Source organism: Cricetulus griseus, chromosome 2 (assembly GCF_003668045.3).
Source record: "Cricetulus griseus strain 17A/GY chromosome 2, alternate assembly CriGri-PICRH-1.0, whole genome shotgun sequence".
Taxonomy (NCBI): domain Eukaryota; kingdom Metazoa; phylum Chordata; class Mammalia; order Rodentia; family Cricetidae; genus Cricetulus; species Cricetulus griseus.
Genome location: NC_048595.1, coordinates 270,058,893 through 270,076,075, shown reverse-complemented (window position 1 = coordinate 270,076,075; position 17,183 = coordinate 270,058,893). Strand labels below are relative to the sequence as shown.

Below are 17,183 nucleotides of genomic sequence, written 5' to 3'. Positions count from 1 at the left end.
GGGCCAGGCACTGTGCTTTGACACCCACAAGGAAGGGCTTTAACTGAGTTGTGGTGAGCAGTGGGGAGTGGCTGCCTTTGTAGTGAATATGGCCTCCAGAGGAATTGTTCCTTTTCGTGTTGGTGCCTAACAAACTGTTCCAAACCAACTGCTGGGGACCTCGGTGGTGTTACTGCTCATGGGTCTCAGGGTTGCCTGGGGCTCAGCTGCATGGCTTGGATGGTTTCATTTGAGGCCCTTCCTGCAGCTTCAGTCTATGGCAGGTGGAGCTGGAATGGGCACAACTGCTTCATGCGGAAGCCTGAGCTCAGCTGGGACATCAAGACAGCCAATCCTCTCCTCAAATGACCTATCAGCTCTTCTCTACATCACTCTGGCTGTCATTTTGCATGGAGCTCAGGAGGTTAAAAGCACAAAAGGTGGGAGCTACGAGACCACCTTCTGCCTTAATTCCAGAGTCACATTTGCTACATGCTCTTGGATGAATCACAGCATTCACTCAGGTTCAGTCTGAGAAGAAATGCAGAGTCTGAGGCACTGGGGCCATCTCCAAAGGTCAGCCACTTATTATAAGGATTAAGTTTTTCTTCCTTCCATAAAAACACCAGTTTCTCGCCACTCCTTTTCTAGCTCCTTGTGTCTCTGGTGGTTTGCCGAAACCTACAAATATCACCTTCTTGTCTACCAACATGAAGAATGTCCTGCACTGGAATCCACCAGAGGGTCTACGTGGAGTCGAAGTCACATACACTGTGCAGTATTTCATGTAAGTTGCCTCTTTTCCTTGAAAGTCGTTTATAAACACAAGACTCCGACTCCTGTTGATTGTGCAAAAGTAAACTTTCTATGGCATCAAGCTCTTTGGAAAAATGTTTGGACAATTTCCATTTCTTTGATGTTATACTAAATTATAATTTGTGGAGCCAGAAGAAGCACTGAACATTCAGGCAAGAGATTCGGGCATACTTACAAAACTTGAAAAGGGGGGCAGCGAGCTGGTTCAGCAGGTTAATGTGCTTGCCAGCAAGACTGAGGGACCTGAATTCCATTCTTGGGATCCACATGCTGGAAGGGGAGAATTAACTCCAGCTAGTTGTCCTCTTCCACCCACATGTGCACTGTGGTACATGCACGGGCATGTGTGCACACACCAGTGCACGTGCAAATGCACACCAAATTGGTAACAAGTGAAATAAGTGGAGAAAAGAAGGTAGAGAGGGAGTCTATGGCTGGGCAAACAAGGCAACCCACCAACTCCAAGACCGCTAAGCTTTTGGAAATGACCTTAGCTCAAAAGAGGCAGAATTCTATGCAATGGTTTGTTTCTAATAAACCTAGCAGCAAATGGACACTTTTCACTTGCCCTTCAAGACCCTTCCCAGGCAAGAAAGAATGCAAAATGGACAAGACAGTATCCATCTTCAGAGACTAAAGGAAAAGGACAGTAAATGTGAAGCAAGAAAACCAAATTCTATAGAACCCAGAGTAAAAACACAGATGCCAAAAGCAAACCAGTGCTTTAAAAAGGAAGAACTGCTTTCTATTTAAGATTGACTTTTATTTATTTATATGTGGTGTGTGTGTGTGTGTGTGTGTGTGTGTGTGTGTGTGTGTGTGTGTGTGTGTGTGTGTGTGTGTGTTTCTGTGTGAGTGTATGCTCAATGTGCCCATGAAGGCCAGAAGAGAATCCAGATCAACCAGAGCTGGAATTTTCCAGCCTCTGGTGTGAGTGCTCGAAACCTCTGGAAGAATAGCAAGTGCTCTTAACCACTGAGCATCTAACCAGTTCCCATCTGTACCACTTGAGATTCATGAGTGAAAATAATTAAATTCCTCACTAGTAAATGCTGAAGTGCTAAAAAGTGCTTAAGTCTAACACTCTAAGAAGGGGTAAGTTAGTGTCTTTCATTGTCAGTGATTGATGAGATAACCCCAAGGAGCCCCAGTTTGGTGCCACAGAATGTCATAAGAAGGGGATCTGAAGTGACACACTCATCATGGAGGCCCGGTCACAGTACAGCGACAATGAGTAAGAGAGATGCAGGAAGAAAGAAGAGACAGAGGATAGCTGTCAGCCCAAGCAGATCATGACCTTACAGAAGTGCCACGAGCTACCTCAGACCCAGGAGTCTAGGAGCAAAAGGCAGACAGGGGTCCAGCAGAGGGGATAACAGAGTTGATAAACGAGTATTCCACAGAAGCAGAAGTTTAAAATTATGCACAGAACAAGCTCATTGCCTGACTCCCACTCCTACACCTCAGACTTTTAGACATTATTTTACTGTTTCTCTCAGTTCTCAGGGTCTCCTGGGCTTGGATAATAGTTCTTTTTGCTGGTTTCATTTTGGGATCTTTCACACAGCTTTCAGTCTGTGACAGATGAGGCTCGCCTAATTAGCCAACAGGTGGCTATATCCAAAGAGCTGGTAAGAAAATAAGATATACCTACCTGCTGGGGAACAATCGTTTTGTACACTATGAATGTGTATTACTCTCATTCGCTAATCAAGAGCTAACAGCCTATAGCTTGACAGAATTTTCAGGGATAGAGGATGGTGGCAGGAGGAGGAAGGGTGGAGTCACCGGGGTCTGAGGAGTCTCCAGGAGACACAGAGAAAAGTGGAGATGAACATGACATACTGAGATAAGGTACCGAGCCACGTGGTAGAACATAAATAGAAATATGGGTTAACTAAAGTTGTGAGAGCTAGTTAGTAACAAGCCTAAGCTATTGGCCTAGCATTTATAATTCATAATATTAAGTCTCTGTGTGGTTATTGAGAGACTACTGCCAGGACACATAGAAACTCCTCCTTGATTATTGAGAGTGAAAAAGGAAAGGGAATTAGAATAAAAAGCTTCTCCAATGGGAGTAAAAGAAGAATTTGTAGAATAATGGCCCGTGTTGTTTTATTAAAGTAGATAAACAACACAATCTTTTCTGTTTGTTCATTCTTGTTTTTGAGATGGGGCCTCATGTAACCAAGGCTAGCCTCTGACTTTCAATATAAGCTGAGGATGACTTTGAACTCTTAATTTCTCTATCTAGCTCCCAAGACTAGATAGAGAAAAACTAGCCATTTGGGCCAGGATGACAGGCATGTACTGAAAAACCAGGTTGTATAATAGATTTTTCTAGACTGAATGGTGACAGGAAGTATGACTAGAACTTCCTTGTTTTCTTGGCATCCATGAGGAATTGGTTCTATAAGATGACATGGCATTTGCCTATAATCTACCCTTTAAGCCACCCTAGGTCATTATGATGCATGCTACCAGCATAAATGCTATCAAAGTACTGCCATACTACAGATGTTCAGTAAAGATTCTATTCCTCCTCCAACATTTTCTGTCCACAGTTTCCGAGTCTACAGAGGTGGAACCCGTGGACACCAAGGATTGACTTCGTATCATCATTTTAGTAACTAACTTTTCAGTAGTCTTCAAAACCATCTTCTTCACTTAGGTCATAAGGAACTAATATTTCTCACAGCGACAGAACTCTTGAACTTCAGTGCTTCTTTTCATTTTACCTCATTTCTTTTGATTAAGATTCAAATCAAATAAAAATCACTGTTTTATTGGAAACGTGCTTCAGGTACAACCTGATTTCTGTCAATGTGGTTGTCTAATCACCCTTCTTCCTGTAAGTAGGATAACATGCCCAGCATCATTTACACCAAATATTTCTGGCTAATGAGCTGTAGGGTAATTTATTTCTCCCTTGGCTATACTTCCTGAATTGTATGATGGTTTGAACATTTAAAAACATGCACGACATTTACAAAAGAGAATGATCATTTTTGTCCTTGGAAAATGAATTCTGACCATTATGTCCTCGGGGAATACTCCGGGTAGCCACTGTCTAGAATCCCATTCTCATTTCCAAGGATGGACTCAGGAGCTGGTGCTTAAAGAGAGACTTCGGCTTGGCAGAGAGCAATGGCTCACCAGAGTGTCCTCACTCCTCCTTCCATTAGGTGGGGCAAAGAGCTCGCTCTGTCCTTCAGACTTCCCAGTGTTTCAGAAAGGATATCCAGGACCTTCACAGCTGTATGGGAACAAATAAGTTGTAGTGTGCAACTTTTAAAAATGAGTACTTAAAAAGGCACTTGCCCCGTGGGAGTTCTGACATGGCTGGGTATGTACTAGGTGGACAGAAACACAAGATGCAGTGCTAGAGTCAGACAGTCCTAGGTTCGAAGCTAGGCTGTGAACCTAGCTGAGTGACCTTGAGCAGGTTACACACTTTCATACTGTTTAGTGAGACTTGTTTCCAGAGCAAAATGTTGAAAGTTCCAATTATACCCACAAAATAACCTAGTGTAGAAAATGGCATAGCACCTAAAACACCAGCTTTGCACTGGGGGAAGTGATTCCAATTTCAGACAAACCTTTTGCCTCTTCTGCAAACTTGACTGGATCCCTTAGTCTTACTGAGCTTCAGTTTCCTGCTCTGTACAACTGGGTCAAAAACAATGAAGCCCACTTCCTGGGCTTGCTACACAGACGGAATGTATAAGCCTGGAGTACCAGCCTCAACTCATCACAGATACTCATAGGTGTTTGTTGTGCTTACCAGCAAGGCCCCCACAAGATTTACCCTGCAGGAGATTATTGTTCCTGTAATATTTGTCAGATCTCCCATTCAGATAGCAGTGACAGGCATTTTCTTCTTTGTCAGCATCTGCCTGGTAAGAAGATGCCCTGCCCTTGGTGGAATGAGGCAGTTTACAAAAGGGAACATAAAGGAATCAATGACAGTATTTTTCTGACTTCAAGTCAAGACCTGTTGATGGGTCAGGAAGGTAGAAGCAGGAGGATCAGGAGTTCACAGTCATTGTCAGCTACATAGTGAGTTCAAGACTAGCATGGACTATACAACGCCCCTATCTCAAAAAACCAAAAAAAACCAAAACAACAAAATGAAATTGAAAAGTAGATCAGTTTTGAGTAGCATAAATAGTATCTTTTATGGAGAGAAATGGAATAGTGTGCAGTGGTAAGCAACCAAATGCACACCAAGCAGAGAAGTTTGGGGATAATCTGGTACAACCTGTTTCTATGTGTTAGATAGTATGTTTTGTGAACTGAATCAAAATATAGCTATATATGTAAATACAGATCCACTTTTCATCATTGATCAGAAAGTCCCCAGGTGCTGTTGATAATCTGCAAGGAGAAGCTGATTAAGATCTGGCTGTATTCCTAACATCTTTTGGCAGATGTGGCATTTAAGAAATGAAAGAGATTTGCCTCGGAACTCTATTGCCACATCTTCTGCCAACTTTGGCACGGCCCAACAATGTTGCCAAATACTCCTTATCAAGACATCCTCTTCCCGTGACTTTCGTGATGAATGTTTCTGCACTCCCCCTTTTGTTGCCATTCCCAAGTCTATTTTGTGCCTACGGTAACACTCCTGAAGTTTTAACCCACACTTTGCTGGATTCCTGCCTAAGCCATCCCAAATCACTACCTCCCATTCATACCTCTCTTTTGAACCCCGAGCTCATGCATTTGGAGAACTCCGACATACCTCAAACACAGCCTGGAACTGCTGAATTTATTAGTTTTTACCTCCTCCTACCCTTCCCCTTCCTAATTTCCCAACCCCACTCTTATTTGATGATCTGTGTATCTTGTAAATCATATTCCATGCTCTTGACCTAAACAGAAAAAGATGTTTCATCATCTCTACTGTATGATCTCTTGTGTGTACTCAATCACCTGGTCTTGGCTCCTAATAGATGCCGTTTCGACATGTCCTCACTCATCCCACTCCCATCCTTGTCCATGCTGCTTGCATCTTCCACCTGGACCACAGCACTGTCCTCCAAACAACTCTCTAGATTGCTACCACCAGCACACTGGCGACGACCTCTTAGCCTTCTAAACCATGTCTTTCATCTGGCTCCTCAAAGCCCTGCTCTAATCCCTTCAGTGGCCTCCAGTACAACCCTGTCTCCTCAACTGACCTATCACTTGACCGAATTTTTATGCCACGGTCTCTCTTACCTGAGAAGTGCTGAAAGTATGCCCCTCCCCATTTTCTTTGGATGTTGAATTTTAACAACACAACAACAACAACAAAAATATGAACAACCTGCTCAATTTGATAGCAATAGGTATGGTATACTCTCAAATGCTGCATCCTAGTAAAAATTTCCCCTGACTCCTAATACTTAGTAAAGTTGTAAATTTTATGAGATTGTCAAAGTAATTTCTCTTCCAATAAAAAAGGTTAATTTTCCTTTAACCCATCCAGCAAACTAACCGCATATATGTGTATAGTAGACTAAAAACTTAATTACTAGAGATTGATCCCACAGTACATAAAAATTTTACTGTCACTGAAATTGTAGCATGCTTTCCGAATATAATTCACAGGAAAGCAAGGTGTTTATAGAAACTCTGACTCATGCTCCTGACAGCTAATAAAAAAAAATATTGACAACAGCAAAAGGGGATTTGATCATATCAGAATGACAGGCCTCTGTGTTTTGCTGAAGAGAAGGACCTCTGGTAAATTTTGTATAATGACTTTTTAAGGTTATAAAGCATGTAAGGGGGCTCATTATTAATCCATGGTTTCTTTCTTAGCAGATATGGGCAGAAGCAGTGGCTAGGTGCATCTGAATGTAGAAGCATCAGCAGGACCTACTGCGATCTTTCTGCTGAGACCTCAGACTATGAGCATCAGTACTACGCCAAGGTGAAGGCCATGCAGGAAACCAAGTGTTCCGAATGGGCTGAAACCAGACGGTTCTATCCGTTCTTAGAAAGTGAGTAATGCCACTGTCTGCTAAGCATGAACTAATCTGGATTCCTGTCGTGATACTCTGGCCTCATAGGGAACTTTATCCAGAAGAAAGTGTCTGCTTGACTCTGGTCTGTAGAGCAGGTGGAGTACCCAGCCCTGGTGTTTCATGTGGATAACCCCAGAGCCAAATCTGTAGATTGATAGGTTTGGCCAAAGCATCTTGAAGGTCTCTCTCAGATTCAGAATTAAACATAGGTACATTGTTTGTACAAGCTTTGATTTTGTTTTATCATAGCAGAGGCTATGCTTTAAAAAAATATATTGTGGGTTAGTGAGTCACTGATATGTGCCTGGAAAATTATAGGGTGCCCTGATTGCACAACCAAATCTCTTTTTTTTTTAAATTAAACTTCATATTGTGCCGTTGTTTCTGGGTGTAACTCAGAATTCAGCACAAATATTTGCTTTTTTTTTTTTTTTGCTATTTTTTTCCTTCCCTTGATACGTGACTGACCCATCCATGAAGGATGCAGACAGAGCTACCATAATGAAACACCCAAGGGCTTCCAAGGCCACAGGCAGTGGTCCTTTTCCAGGGGTCTGCCAGGTGAGAGGCTGGTAACCTGTACGCTCAACTCAGATCCAGCTCCTCTGTTGTTCAACAGACATGAGCTATTTGCATTTTTAAATTGTTTTTAAAAATCATATTTGACATGTGAAAATGATATGAAACTTAGATTTCATTGTCAGGGCTGGAGCGATGGCTCAGCCGTAGAGAGTCCATGTTGCTCTTTGCAGGGGACTTGGGTTTAGTTGCCAGCAGCCACATGGCTTACAACCACATCTAACTCCAGTTCCACAGGACCAGACACCCTCTTCCAGCCCCTCCTGGTAATGCATGCAATGTGGTACACAGACATACATGCAGGCAAAACACCCATACACATAAAATGAAAATAAATAAATTTAAAGAATAAACTATCTAGAAAATATTTTGTAAATTTCAGTGTGGGTATATGAAGTTTTTCAGGACACCAGCCCTGTTCACATATTTATACTGCTGCCAGTGTCTGCTTTCAAACCACAAACTGGTGGAGTCCTTGCAGCAGAGATCCTGTGGCCTGCAAAAAGCCTCTGGGCTTCTATATTGAAAGGATCTCCCATAAGAGGGCGGTGTCAGGTCTTTGATCCATGAAGGACTATACTGTAATAGGTTCTTCCACACCTGAAAATGCTGATACCCTCTTCCCCTCTAAGCACAAGTTGGTCCACCAGAGGTTGCCCTGACACCTGGTGAGAAGTCCATCTCTATTGACCTGACAGCACCAAAGAAGTGGCAAAGAAATCCCAAAGATGACACTGTTTCTATGCAACAAATATACTCCAATCTGAAGTACAACGTGTTTGTGTACAACACTAAGTCAAGAAGAATGGTGAGCCCTGCCTGGGTTGGGGTCTATCCTCTGGGTTTCACTTTCTGTGCCGCCGCCGCTGGCAAGGGCAATCCTGGTGCTTCGGTTCTCTTCTGAGAATGTGGTAGCTGATAATACTCAAAATAGATATTGTACAAGATAAAAATGAGAGTTTAGGAGACTTCTGGCCTTTCCCTGCAGAAGCACACTGTTAACAGTGAGATAAAGTCACAACTGGAGTGTAGAGCAATCCAGCATTTCACGTGATGAAGCTTTGTTTACTTATTCATCATCTGTCAGTTGCTTTCCAGGGATCTAAAATATATATGTATGTGTGTGTATGTATATATACATATATATTAGATTATACACCTTAGAATATATAATATTCTATATATAAACATAGAGTATATATATGTATACACATATACATACATATGAGCAAGAACACTGGACAAAGTTAAGCAAGAATTTGACCTTGAATTATTACTTAGGAGTGTTCCTAGAATTGGTCCATGACTATGTTTTGCTCAGCTAAATGAAAGTATGTTTTGGATACTATGCTGAAAAAAAACAAAGCTTATAGTGACAGGAAGGATCCAGTGGTCTCTTGGTCTTTCACTTCTTCCTAGAGCTGTTCTGGGGAGGTCCTGGGATCTAATCTCTGTTTGTACTTCCCTGCCCCAGTGGTCCAAATGTATCACCAACAGCACACTTGAGCTCCGCTGGCTGGAACCGAGCACTCTGTATTGTGTCCATGTGGAGTCATTTGTCCCAGGACTCCCTCGCCTCACTCTGCCTTCTCAGAAGCAATGCATCAGTACTTTGGAAGGTAAGCTGGAAGAGATTTTAGCTAGTTTCGGGAAAGAAACATGATAAAAAAAATACAACAGTTTAGGTAGAGTCTACTTCTCTAAATGCATTGAACTATCTGGGGCTTTGCCATTGAGTTTGGTCAGTATTGAAGAAGAAACTGTCACAACATCTGGAAACTGTCAGCAAGCCCCAGGAGTCCCCTGGCAACAATCCTCCCCAATTAACATAGCTTCCTACCTTGGGAAACAGAATAAAGACCTTCCACACATGTCACTTTTCTTCTATCCAGGCATAGTCACTCTAACCAAGGCTTCCAGAATACTCAAGAACTATGCAGCAGGAAGCAAAGCATTGTTCTGCAAACACTTTCAAACACCACTGCTTTGATTCCCCCTTGGGATACAAACTACAGGCTTCTTAGGTGGCCTTCAGACACTACCTGTCACTTGTCAGCCGCAGGCGGATGTGAGATTGTGAGAATCACTCTCCTATGGTTGCTTCTCTCTGCCACCTTCTAATGTTTTCTGAGCAAGGCTCCCAGGGAACTGAAGTTCTGAATGCTTTTTTTAAAAGACCTGGAGTTATGAGCCATGCATTTGTATAATGTGTCTGCCCTACAGAGAGAAAGACTCAAACCCTGAAAATGGAGGAAAGATAGACCCTCAAGTTCCCCTGCATCATTAGATGGTCTTCATCCGTTATCATTCGGATACTCCCTTCTAACAAATGCTCACAACCTCTTGCCTCAGGTGCTGGTTCTTTCCCCATCCCTGACTAAGAACTCACAGCCCTTACCCAGTCAGTGTTGACACACACCTTTAATCCCAGCAATTAGGAGGCAGAGCTAGGTAAATATCTGAGTTTGAGGCCAGCCAGGTCTATAAAGCAAGTTCCAGGACAGCCGAGGCTATGGAGAGAAAACCTGCTCGAAAAATAGGAAAATAACAACTCCCAGCCCTAGCTCTACTCCTGCCTCACCTGCACCCCCATTGCTTTCCTCTTCCCTTTCAGGATAAAATAGTCCCCAGGAAAAGGAAAAGAGTGTTGAAAACTAGTATGAACAGTAAGTAGCTTTACTTCCGAGTCTCATTTTATCACGTCATCTTTTTGACAAGACAGGATTCTCTACCCTAATACAAATAAAATTCAAATGCTAAGCAAGCAGGAAAGGGTCACAAAGCAGGCTGGAGGAATCAATTTTGTGTCTGGAATAAGTGCTGTGTTTCCTAACACTTTGATCAGTGCCAAATGGTAGGAGTGCATTCCCAATGGAGCTCATTTACTCAGCTGGCAGAGCTAAGGCAGACAAGAACAGCTCAACCAGCTTCTTCCCAGTAAGAACATGGAGCCCATTTCCTCACCAGTGCAGTAAAGGGAACAGATAGAGGCACACCACTTCTAGTATTGAAGTTCCCTATAATATTCCACCCAATCAATCACCAGAGAGACATTCCAAGACACCGATTTCTTTATTTTAAAAAATCAATTTTATCTCCTCTGGGATTATGCCTTGAAAAAAAATTCTGCTCCTGAAGTTTCTCAACTAAATCCCCAAATGAAAATGGAATGTATTAGGTTTATTGTAGCAAATGTGCTAATACACACTTAGTACTTAACCAGCAATTGCCATGATCTTCTTAGGCTGGATAAGCCTGCTCTAGTGGTGCAATCAGGGCTGTGCTGAGGGCTAATCTGCCAGGCAAAGCAGAACAACAATCACTGCATTTGCTTCACAGTCTTGGCACATTTCTGTGTAGGAAGATGAGCACTCTCTCCGGGGACTGTGGAGTGGGTAGAAGAGTCTTCAAGGGATACCCATGATGGATTTTCCCACTGGTGTGGTTGATCGCTATCATAATACATCTGTTTCTCATCTATAGATGGTAGTTAGGGGGATAGATGCTATGCTGTTTTCCCTCCAGACAGCTAGCGCACCCAACATCCACATGAATTAGAATGCTCCTGTGACACACTGGCTGATTTTATTAGTGTATCAGGAATGTTCTAGGGTTTTTCGGTTGCTGCTAAATGTGCATGTTTTGAGGGTGTGTGTGTGTGTGTGTGTGTGTGTGTGTGTGTGTGTGTGTGTGTGTGTGTGTGTGTGTGTGTTTCTGCAGCACTTAGAATTCACCAGTGAAACAAAACCAACAGGATAGATAGATAGAAGAGAGATTTTTAAGGAGCCAGTTCTTGTCATTGTGTAAGCTGGAAAGCACAAAATCTGTAGGGTAGGCATCAAGTTGGGGACCCTAGGGGCACCTGGCATTGCAGTTCATCCCCAAAGGCACGTGGTCGCAGAATTCCCTTCCTCAGCTTCATCAGTCTCTTTTTCTTAAGAGCATCAGTTGAATAGATGAGAACCATCTACATTACAGGGAGCAATTTTCTTTCTCATAATCTACTCATTAAAATGTTAAATCTCATTTAAAAACTATACATCTAAAGAAGCATCTAGAGTGGTGTTTAGCAAATATCTATAGCCTACACACATTGAAATATAAAATCAACCAGCCCATCTTCCAAGTAGTCCCCACAAGCTTCACAAATTTGTCAGACACAATGGAGCCTGCATCAGCTCTGTTGTGAGCCAGGGTATTCCTCTTAAATCTCTTCACTAAGCCTTTTTATTATTGAATAGACATTTCACTCGTCATGAGCCTACAGCACAGCAAAACTAAGAGTGAGTTATCACCCTCCCATAATTATCCCTAAGCTTCAGTCCTTCCTGGAAGGACTGTGCCACCAGCCCAAGACAATGAATCCCAAAAGTAGCATGGAAGAGATTGAGATCTTTTGTTTTAACTTAAATTTTTTAATCTTTTTTTGAGACTTTCATATGTAAGCACTGTATTTACACACTTTAACCTTTTCTTCTCCCACTACAACACTCCTTCTATGTCCTGCCCTGTTACTTCTCAAATTCATGACTTCATTTTCTTGTTATTCATTCATTCTCTGTGTGTGTGGGTGTCTCTGTGTGTCTCTGTGTGTCTCTGTCTCTCTCTCTGTCTCTCTGTCTCTCTGTCTCTCTCTCTCTCATTCTCTCTTTCTCTCTCTCTCTCTCTCTTTCTCTCTCTCTCTCTCTCTCTCTTTCTCTCTCTCTCTCTCTCTCACACACACACACACAAAACCTTCTGAGTCAGTTTAGTGTTGTTTCTGTGTATACTTGTTTAGGGCTGACTATTTGGGAATAGATAAGCTACCAGGGTCCTTATCCCTGAGACTGACTGTCCCTCTTTCAGCCCCTATTAATTACCTGTAGCTCTTTATCTATGGGTGGTGTCTTATAACATCTCCCCACCCATATTGCCATGTCAACTGATCTTGTTTAGGTGGCCATATATTTTAGATTCCATGGGCGTAGCTTCCCTGTCATATACAGAAGACACTATCTCACAGGAGACATCCTGGTCCTCTGACACTTAAATCACCTCACCCCCACTTCAAAATGTTCCCTGAGCCTTACACGTAATGACCAGTTAGGTATATGGATCAGTTGGGTTTGAGCACTCCACAGTCAGTTGCTATCTGTATTTTGTTCAGTTGTGGGTTTCTGTAATGGTCTTTGCTGCAAAATCAAGCTTATTTGATGAGGGATGGGTAAGAGCCACACTTATCTTTTGATATAAGGATACAGATACATATTTAGAACACAATTAGAAATTATATTGGTTTAGGAAAGTGGCAGTAGTAAGTTCTGGTCTAGGGTCCCTTACCTCACCAGCCATGTATAGTTGGCTAGGTTTATAGTACCAAGCATGAATTCCTTCCAGTTGAGACAATGTTGGGTCAAATTAGATGTTGGTTACTACCAAGATGGAAGAGACACTATTGCACCCTTGAGTATATCATGTCATGCTAATCATTGTAGTTTTCTGCAGTTTTGTAGTAGGGTAGGACTATTGATTGCTTTTCTCTCTTGGCAGCTTGCACTGTACCTTTAAATACTGAGAACTGGTTCTCAGGAAAGAGGCTAATAAGTCAAAACCAGCTTGATTTCTCCAGTTTCTATTTTCAAAATGTGTGGTATCTTCAGCAACAGGCTCTTCCCTTCAAATTCTGGGAAGCAACCAAGGGCATGGCAATACTCTGTAATATTTGAGGAGTTTTCTTAGACTCTTCTGACTAACTCAAAGGGAGGTTTCCCATCCCTGGCCCTGGGCATTTCATTAAGGAGGGTGTTGCTGTTTGGTTTGAAGAGCTGTGAATTCCTAGGCTTACAGACCCATTGCTTTTCCCATACATGAGCCAGGAATCGTGGCAGAGCATGACATAAGATTTTGGAATTCCCAGTAACATGTTACTAATGCAGCCTTACTGTAAACATGGGGGTAGTTTAGGTGGTGTTGTAACTTTAAAAAAGTGGAGTTCAAGACAAACACGCCATGTGACAGGGTTCAAGCAGAGGGTTTTCTTTATTACGGAAAGGGGTCACAAAAAGGGGAAAGGAAAAGAGGAGACTGGCCTCTGGAGACAGGAGCAGCAGGGGCGGAGAAAGGAAAGGGGGGGAGAGAGGGAAGGGGCGGAGGAGGGGGAGAGAGCGGGAACACACACACACACACACACACACACACACACACACACACGGGGGGGGGCACGTGTGGGTGGGAGGTGAGCAGGGCTCTTTTAAAAGGGAGTGTAGTGTGTTGCTCTTAGTGGCTGCAGCAGAGGGCATATCCTGTCAGGCCAGTACAGATAGATGCCTGAATACTAACAGACAGTGCCTTGAGAACTTCATTGTCAGAGTGATGACAAATTCTGAGACCCCTGACAGCATTAGCTGAAGCTTCTCAGTGAATAGATGAAAAACACAACTGTCCAGTCCTGACCTGTGATTTTTCTTTAACAGACGAAATGTCAGCATTGAAGGTTAAGGTCATCTTCTGGTATGTCTTGCCCACATCTGTTATCGTCTTTCTTTTTTCTGTGATGGGATACTCAGTTTACCGTTACATCCACGTTGGCAAAGAGAAACACCCATCGAATTTGGTGAGTAGTTAGCATGTTGGAAGACTGTGATGACAACTGGGAGAGAGAAGAAGAGGAGTAGAACAGACAGTTTAACATCAGAGTGGTGTGCCCTTAAGCCATTGATGAATCTAAAACTTATTCTGAGCTGAGAGTAGCTGAGTAAGACAGTCCTTACATAGCTTGTGTGCCGCCATCCTGTGTGAGAACCCCTACACCCCGAAACCAAACAAAAAGCAACTTTTGTACTGAATTCACTCACAACTACACCAACAGCAAAGTTTCCTCAAGTTTCAAACACTTTTATAATTAATGAGTGTTTAAGATAAGATTGTGGAATAAACATAATTTAAGTCTTTCTCAAAATCCAAGCCTCATTAGAGACAACCTGTGAAGGCTAAACAAAACAAGTGTTTGAGGACTCATGGGGTACAAGGAAGCCCTGCAACATTTAATATGGGGGGATCAGTTCTCCTTTTCGAGGGTATGAAAGTAAGAGCTAGCATACTTAACTGCAAGCAGAAAAAGGAGCCAAGCAAGGGGAAGGCAGATGTAATGGGAAAGCTTATTTTATGACCAGCCTATCGTGTCCCCCATGAAGAGCTACACTGGAGAACAGGCACCAGGCTGTGTAGTGGGAGTATGTGGTACTTTATTTAGTTTTCAGAGAATTTTCAGTAAGGTTTTAAATTGCAATGCTATGATCGCTAAAACTATATGTTTTAGATCTTCTTCTAGAAAATAAATACAGCTGGTTCTAGTAAAAGCAAATGCAGCTAAGATGCCATCCAGGGGAGAAAAGATGGCAGTCTCAAAGAGGAGAACCGGACATGGGGATAGGGATTTGCAACATGGAATCTAAACACACTTAGGAGGCTCATGGTCAGGACTTGAGCATAGAGGAATCAAGTTGAAGAAACAAATGAGATGTTATGGGACTATCTGGTGAAAAGACCCGATGGGCTCAGCAGTTAAATGGAAGCATGTCATGGGGTGACAAGAAGATTGTACCTTGTCATGGATGCTTCCCTCAATAACAGGCACCTTCCATGTACCCCAAAGCAGAACAGAAATTATGTCTGTGTTGCTCAGGATGGAGCCTAGGGCCTTGCACATGCAGACGGTGTTCCACCCCTTAGCTATCTCCAAACAATTTTTTATCTTTTCTTCTTAGATGAAGTCTGGCTAAATTGCTTTGGATGGCCTTTCCTCTCTTAGCCTTGAGAGTAGCTGGGGTTATCAGGGCCTTATTGATTTTCTTTATTCACATGTATCCTTGAGGTGGTTTAGACTTTTAAAAATCTCCCACAAATTGGCAGATGAATTGCCTTCCACCCCCCCCCCCTTTTTTTTCCCTTTCCTAGCACAATTTGAACATTTTATCCCTGTATCCATTCTGTTTCTGGTGCTGTGAAAAAGTACTTTGACTGGATCAATTTTGGGGAGAAGGGGGTTGTTTCAGCCCATAGTTCCAGGTTACAACCTGTCATGGGGGGGGCAGGGTAGGAGCTTGAAGCAGAGTGTCACAGAGAACAATGTCTCGAATGCCTCCAAGGCCCAGCCTAGGAAAAGGTGTTCAGGGTGTATCCTCCCACCTCCCTTAGCTTAATTAAGAAAATCCCTCAGAGGCATGTCCACAGGTCAACCTAGTCCAAACATAGACATTTCCTCATTGAATTTCTCCCCAGATGGCTCTGTACTGTGTCAAGGTGACAATAGAAACCAAACATCATACTCCCTTTCTATATCCTATTTTTATGCCTGTGTATATTTCATATTCATAATATACTCAGGAAAGGGCTAGTAGTCTGGGGCAGCCCCAGCTTTCTAACTACATAAAGAATGTACTTTCACCTGTCTTACTCACCAGCATTCATCTGGCAGAGTTGCCAATTTACAGAATTGAGAAGATTCTGGAACTTAATTGACCCCCCGGCAGCCCTCCTTTTAGTCACACTCCTGAACACCTCACACCAGACAAACACTCACAGTGATGCAGTTCACTTCCAGTTGCATTTTGTGGTATAGGATGAACATAATTCTCTCTCCTGAGTTGGTCGGAAAAGGTTTCACTCACACTAGCTGGTGACCCCAGAAGTTCTAGGGGCAGCTCTTTGCAATGTCTCTCTAAAGTGAAAAGGTGAAGTCCACTCTCTTCTCTCTGCAGATTCTGATTTATGGAAATGAAATTAAAAGATTCTTCGAGCCTACTGAAACAATTACACTTAATTTTATCACCCTCAATATGATGGATGATTCTAAAATTTCTCAAAAGGATATGAGCTTACTGGAACAAAGCAGCGACAGCTCCTGCCTTAATGACCCTGAGCTCAGTGGGAGCTGGCATCCCCATCTGGAGGAGGTGGAGGGGCCATGCTTAGGATACTCTTTGCCTTTGATGGACACTGTCAGTGATGCTGAGCAAAGCAACAGCAATGTTTGCCTAAGCCAGCATGAATGGCTCATTGTGCCTACAGGGGTGTCAGACAATGACCCTGAGTACACTGTCCCAGCTGATCTCTACGGGGAGGCCGAAGACCACCAGCTCTGTGGGCAGGAAGAGGCATCCACAACAGAGACACTATCTGAGCCACAGGCAGCTTTAGCAAACTTAGGACCATCTCTTGTAGGCCTATATCACCTGGGAGAGAGGCATCCTGCCTCAGAAGAGGGGCCAGAGGAAGAGCCGTCCGCAACGCTGGTGGATTGGGACCCTCAAACTGGCAGGCTGTGCATCCCTTCCTTCCCTAGCTTTGGCCAAGATCCTGTGGACTATGGACATTATGAGAGAGACCAGCTCTCAGAGGATGGCCTGTTGTCTAGACTCTATAAAAATGAGGCAGCTGACAAGTCAGAGGATGAAAATGAAAACTATCTCGTGCAATTTATGCAGGAATGGAGGTTACATGTACAAATAGAAAGCTAACCCCAGACTTTCTGTTGACTGACTTCTCCTGTGACAGGCCACGTGTCTGTCAACAGATGAGTGTACAATTCCAGTGAGTGAACCTGTGTTCCAGTTTTGCAGTGTCAGACATGACTTTCTTGTCTCTGTTAATGCACTTGGTTGGCCCTCCTCCTCCAGGTGGTTGACTTCTATGGGACCATCTTCCCAATCCATAGCAAATCCTGAAACACAGGAACTTTCTGGAATACAGAGCCCTGAGCTTTGTTGTAGACAGAGTAAGCATTTCCAGGTTGGATGGGAATTTTCTACATGAATG

At 43.0% G+C, this 17,183-nt stretch overlaps 1 protein-coding gene across 1 annotated transcript; it reads left to right on the top strand.

Moving 5' to 3' along the window:
* Positions 1 to 638: 638 nt before the first annotated feature.
* On the top strand, positions 639 to 16,885 carry Il20ra (interleukin 20 receptor subunit alpha). Its single transcript, XM_027401883.2, has 6 exons — positions 639 to 766; positions 6,607 to 6,785; positions 8,021 to 8,196; positions 8,863 to 9,007; positions 13,841 to 13,980; positions 16,127 to 16,885. Exons 1-6 carry the CDS (start codon positions 690 to 692, stop codon positions 16,883 to 16,885), a joined length of 1,476 nt encoding a protein of 491 aa, XP_027257684.1. The 5' UTR covers positions 639 to 689.
* Positions 16,886 to 17,183: the final 298 nt, after the last annotated feature.

Excerpts from the sequence above, each read along its gene's own strand:
- Il20ra (XM_027401883.2), top strand. The coding sequence starts at position 690 with ATGAAGAATGTCCTGCACTGGAATCCACCAGAGGGTCTACGTGGAGTC. Across the intron at positions 6,786-8,020 it reads GTTCTATCCGTTCTTAGAAA|CACAAGTTGGTCCACCAGAG; the intron begins GTGAGTAATGCC and ends TTCCCCTCTAAG. Across the intron at positions 9,008-13,840 it reads ATGCATCAGTACTTTGGAAG|ACGAAATGTCAGCATTGAAG; the intron begins GTAAGCTGGAAG and ends TTTCTTTAACAG.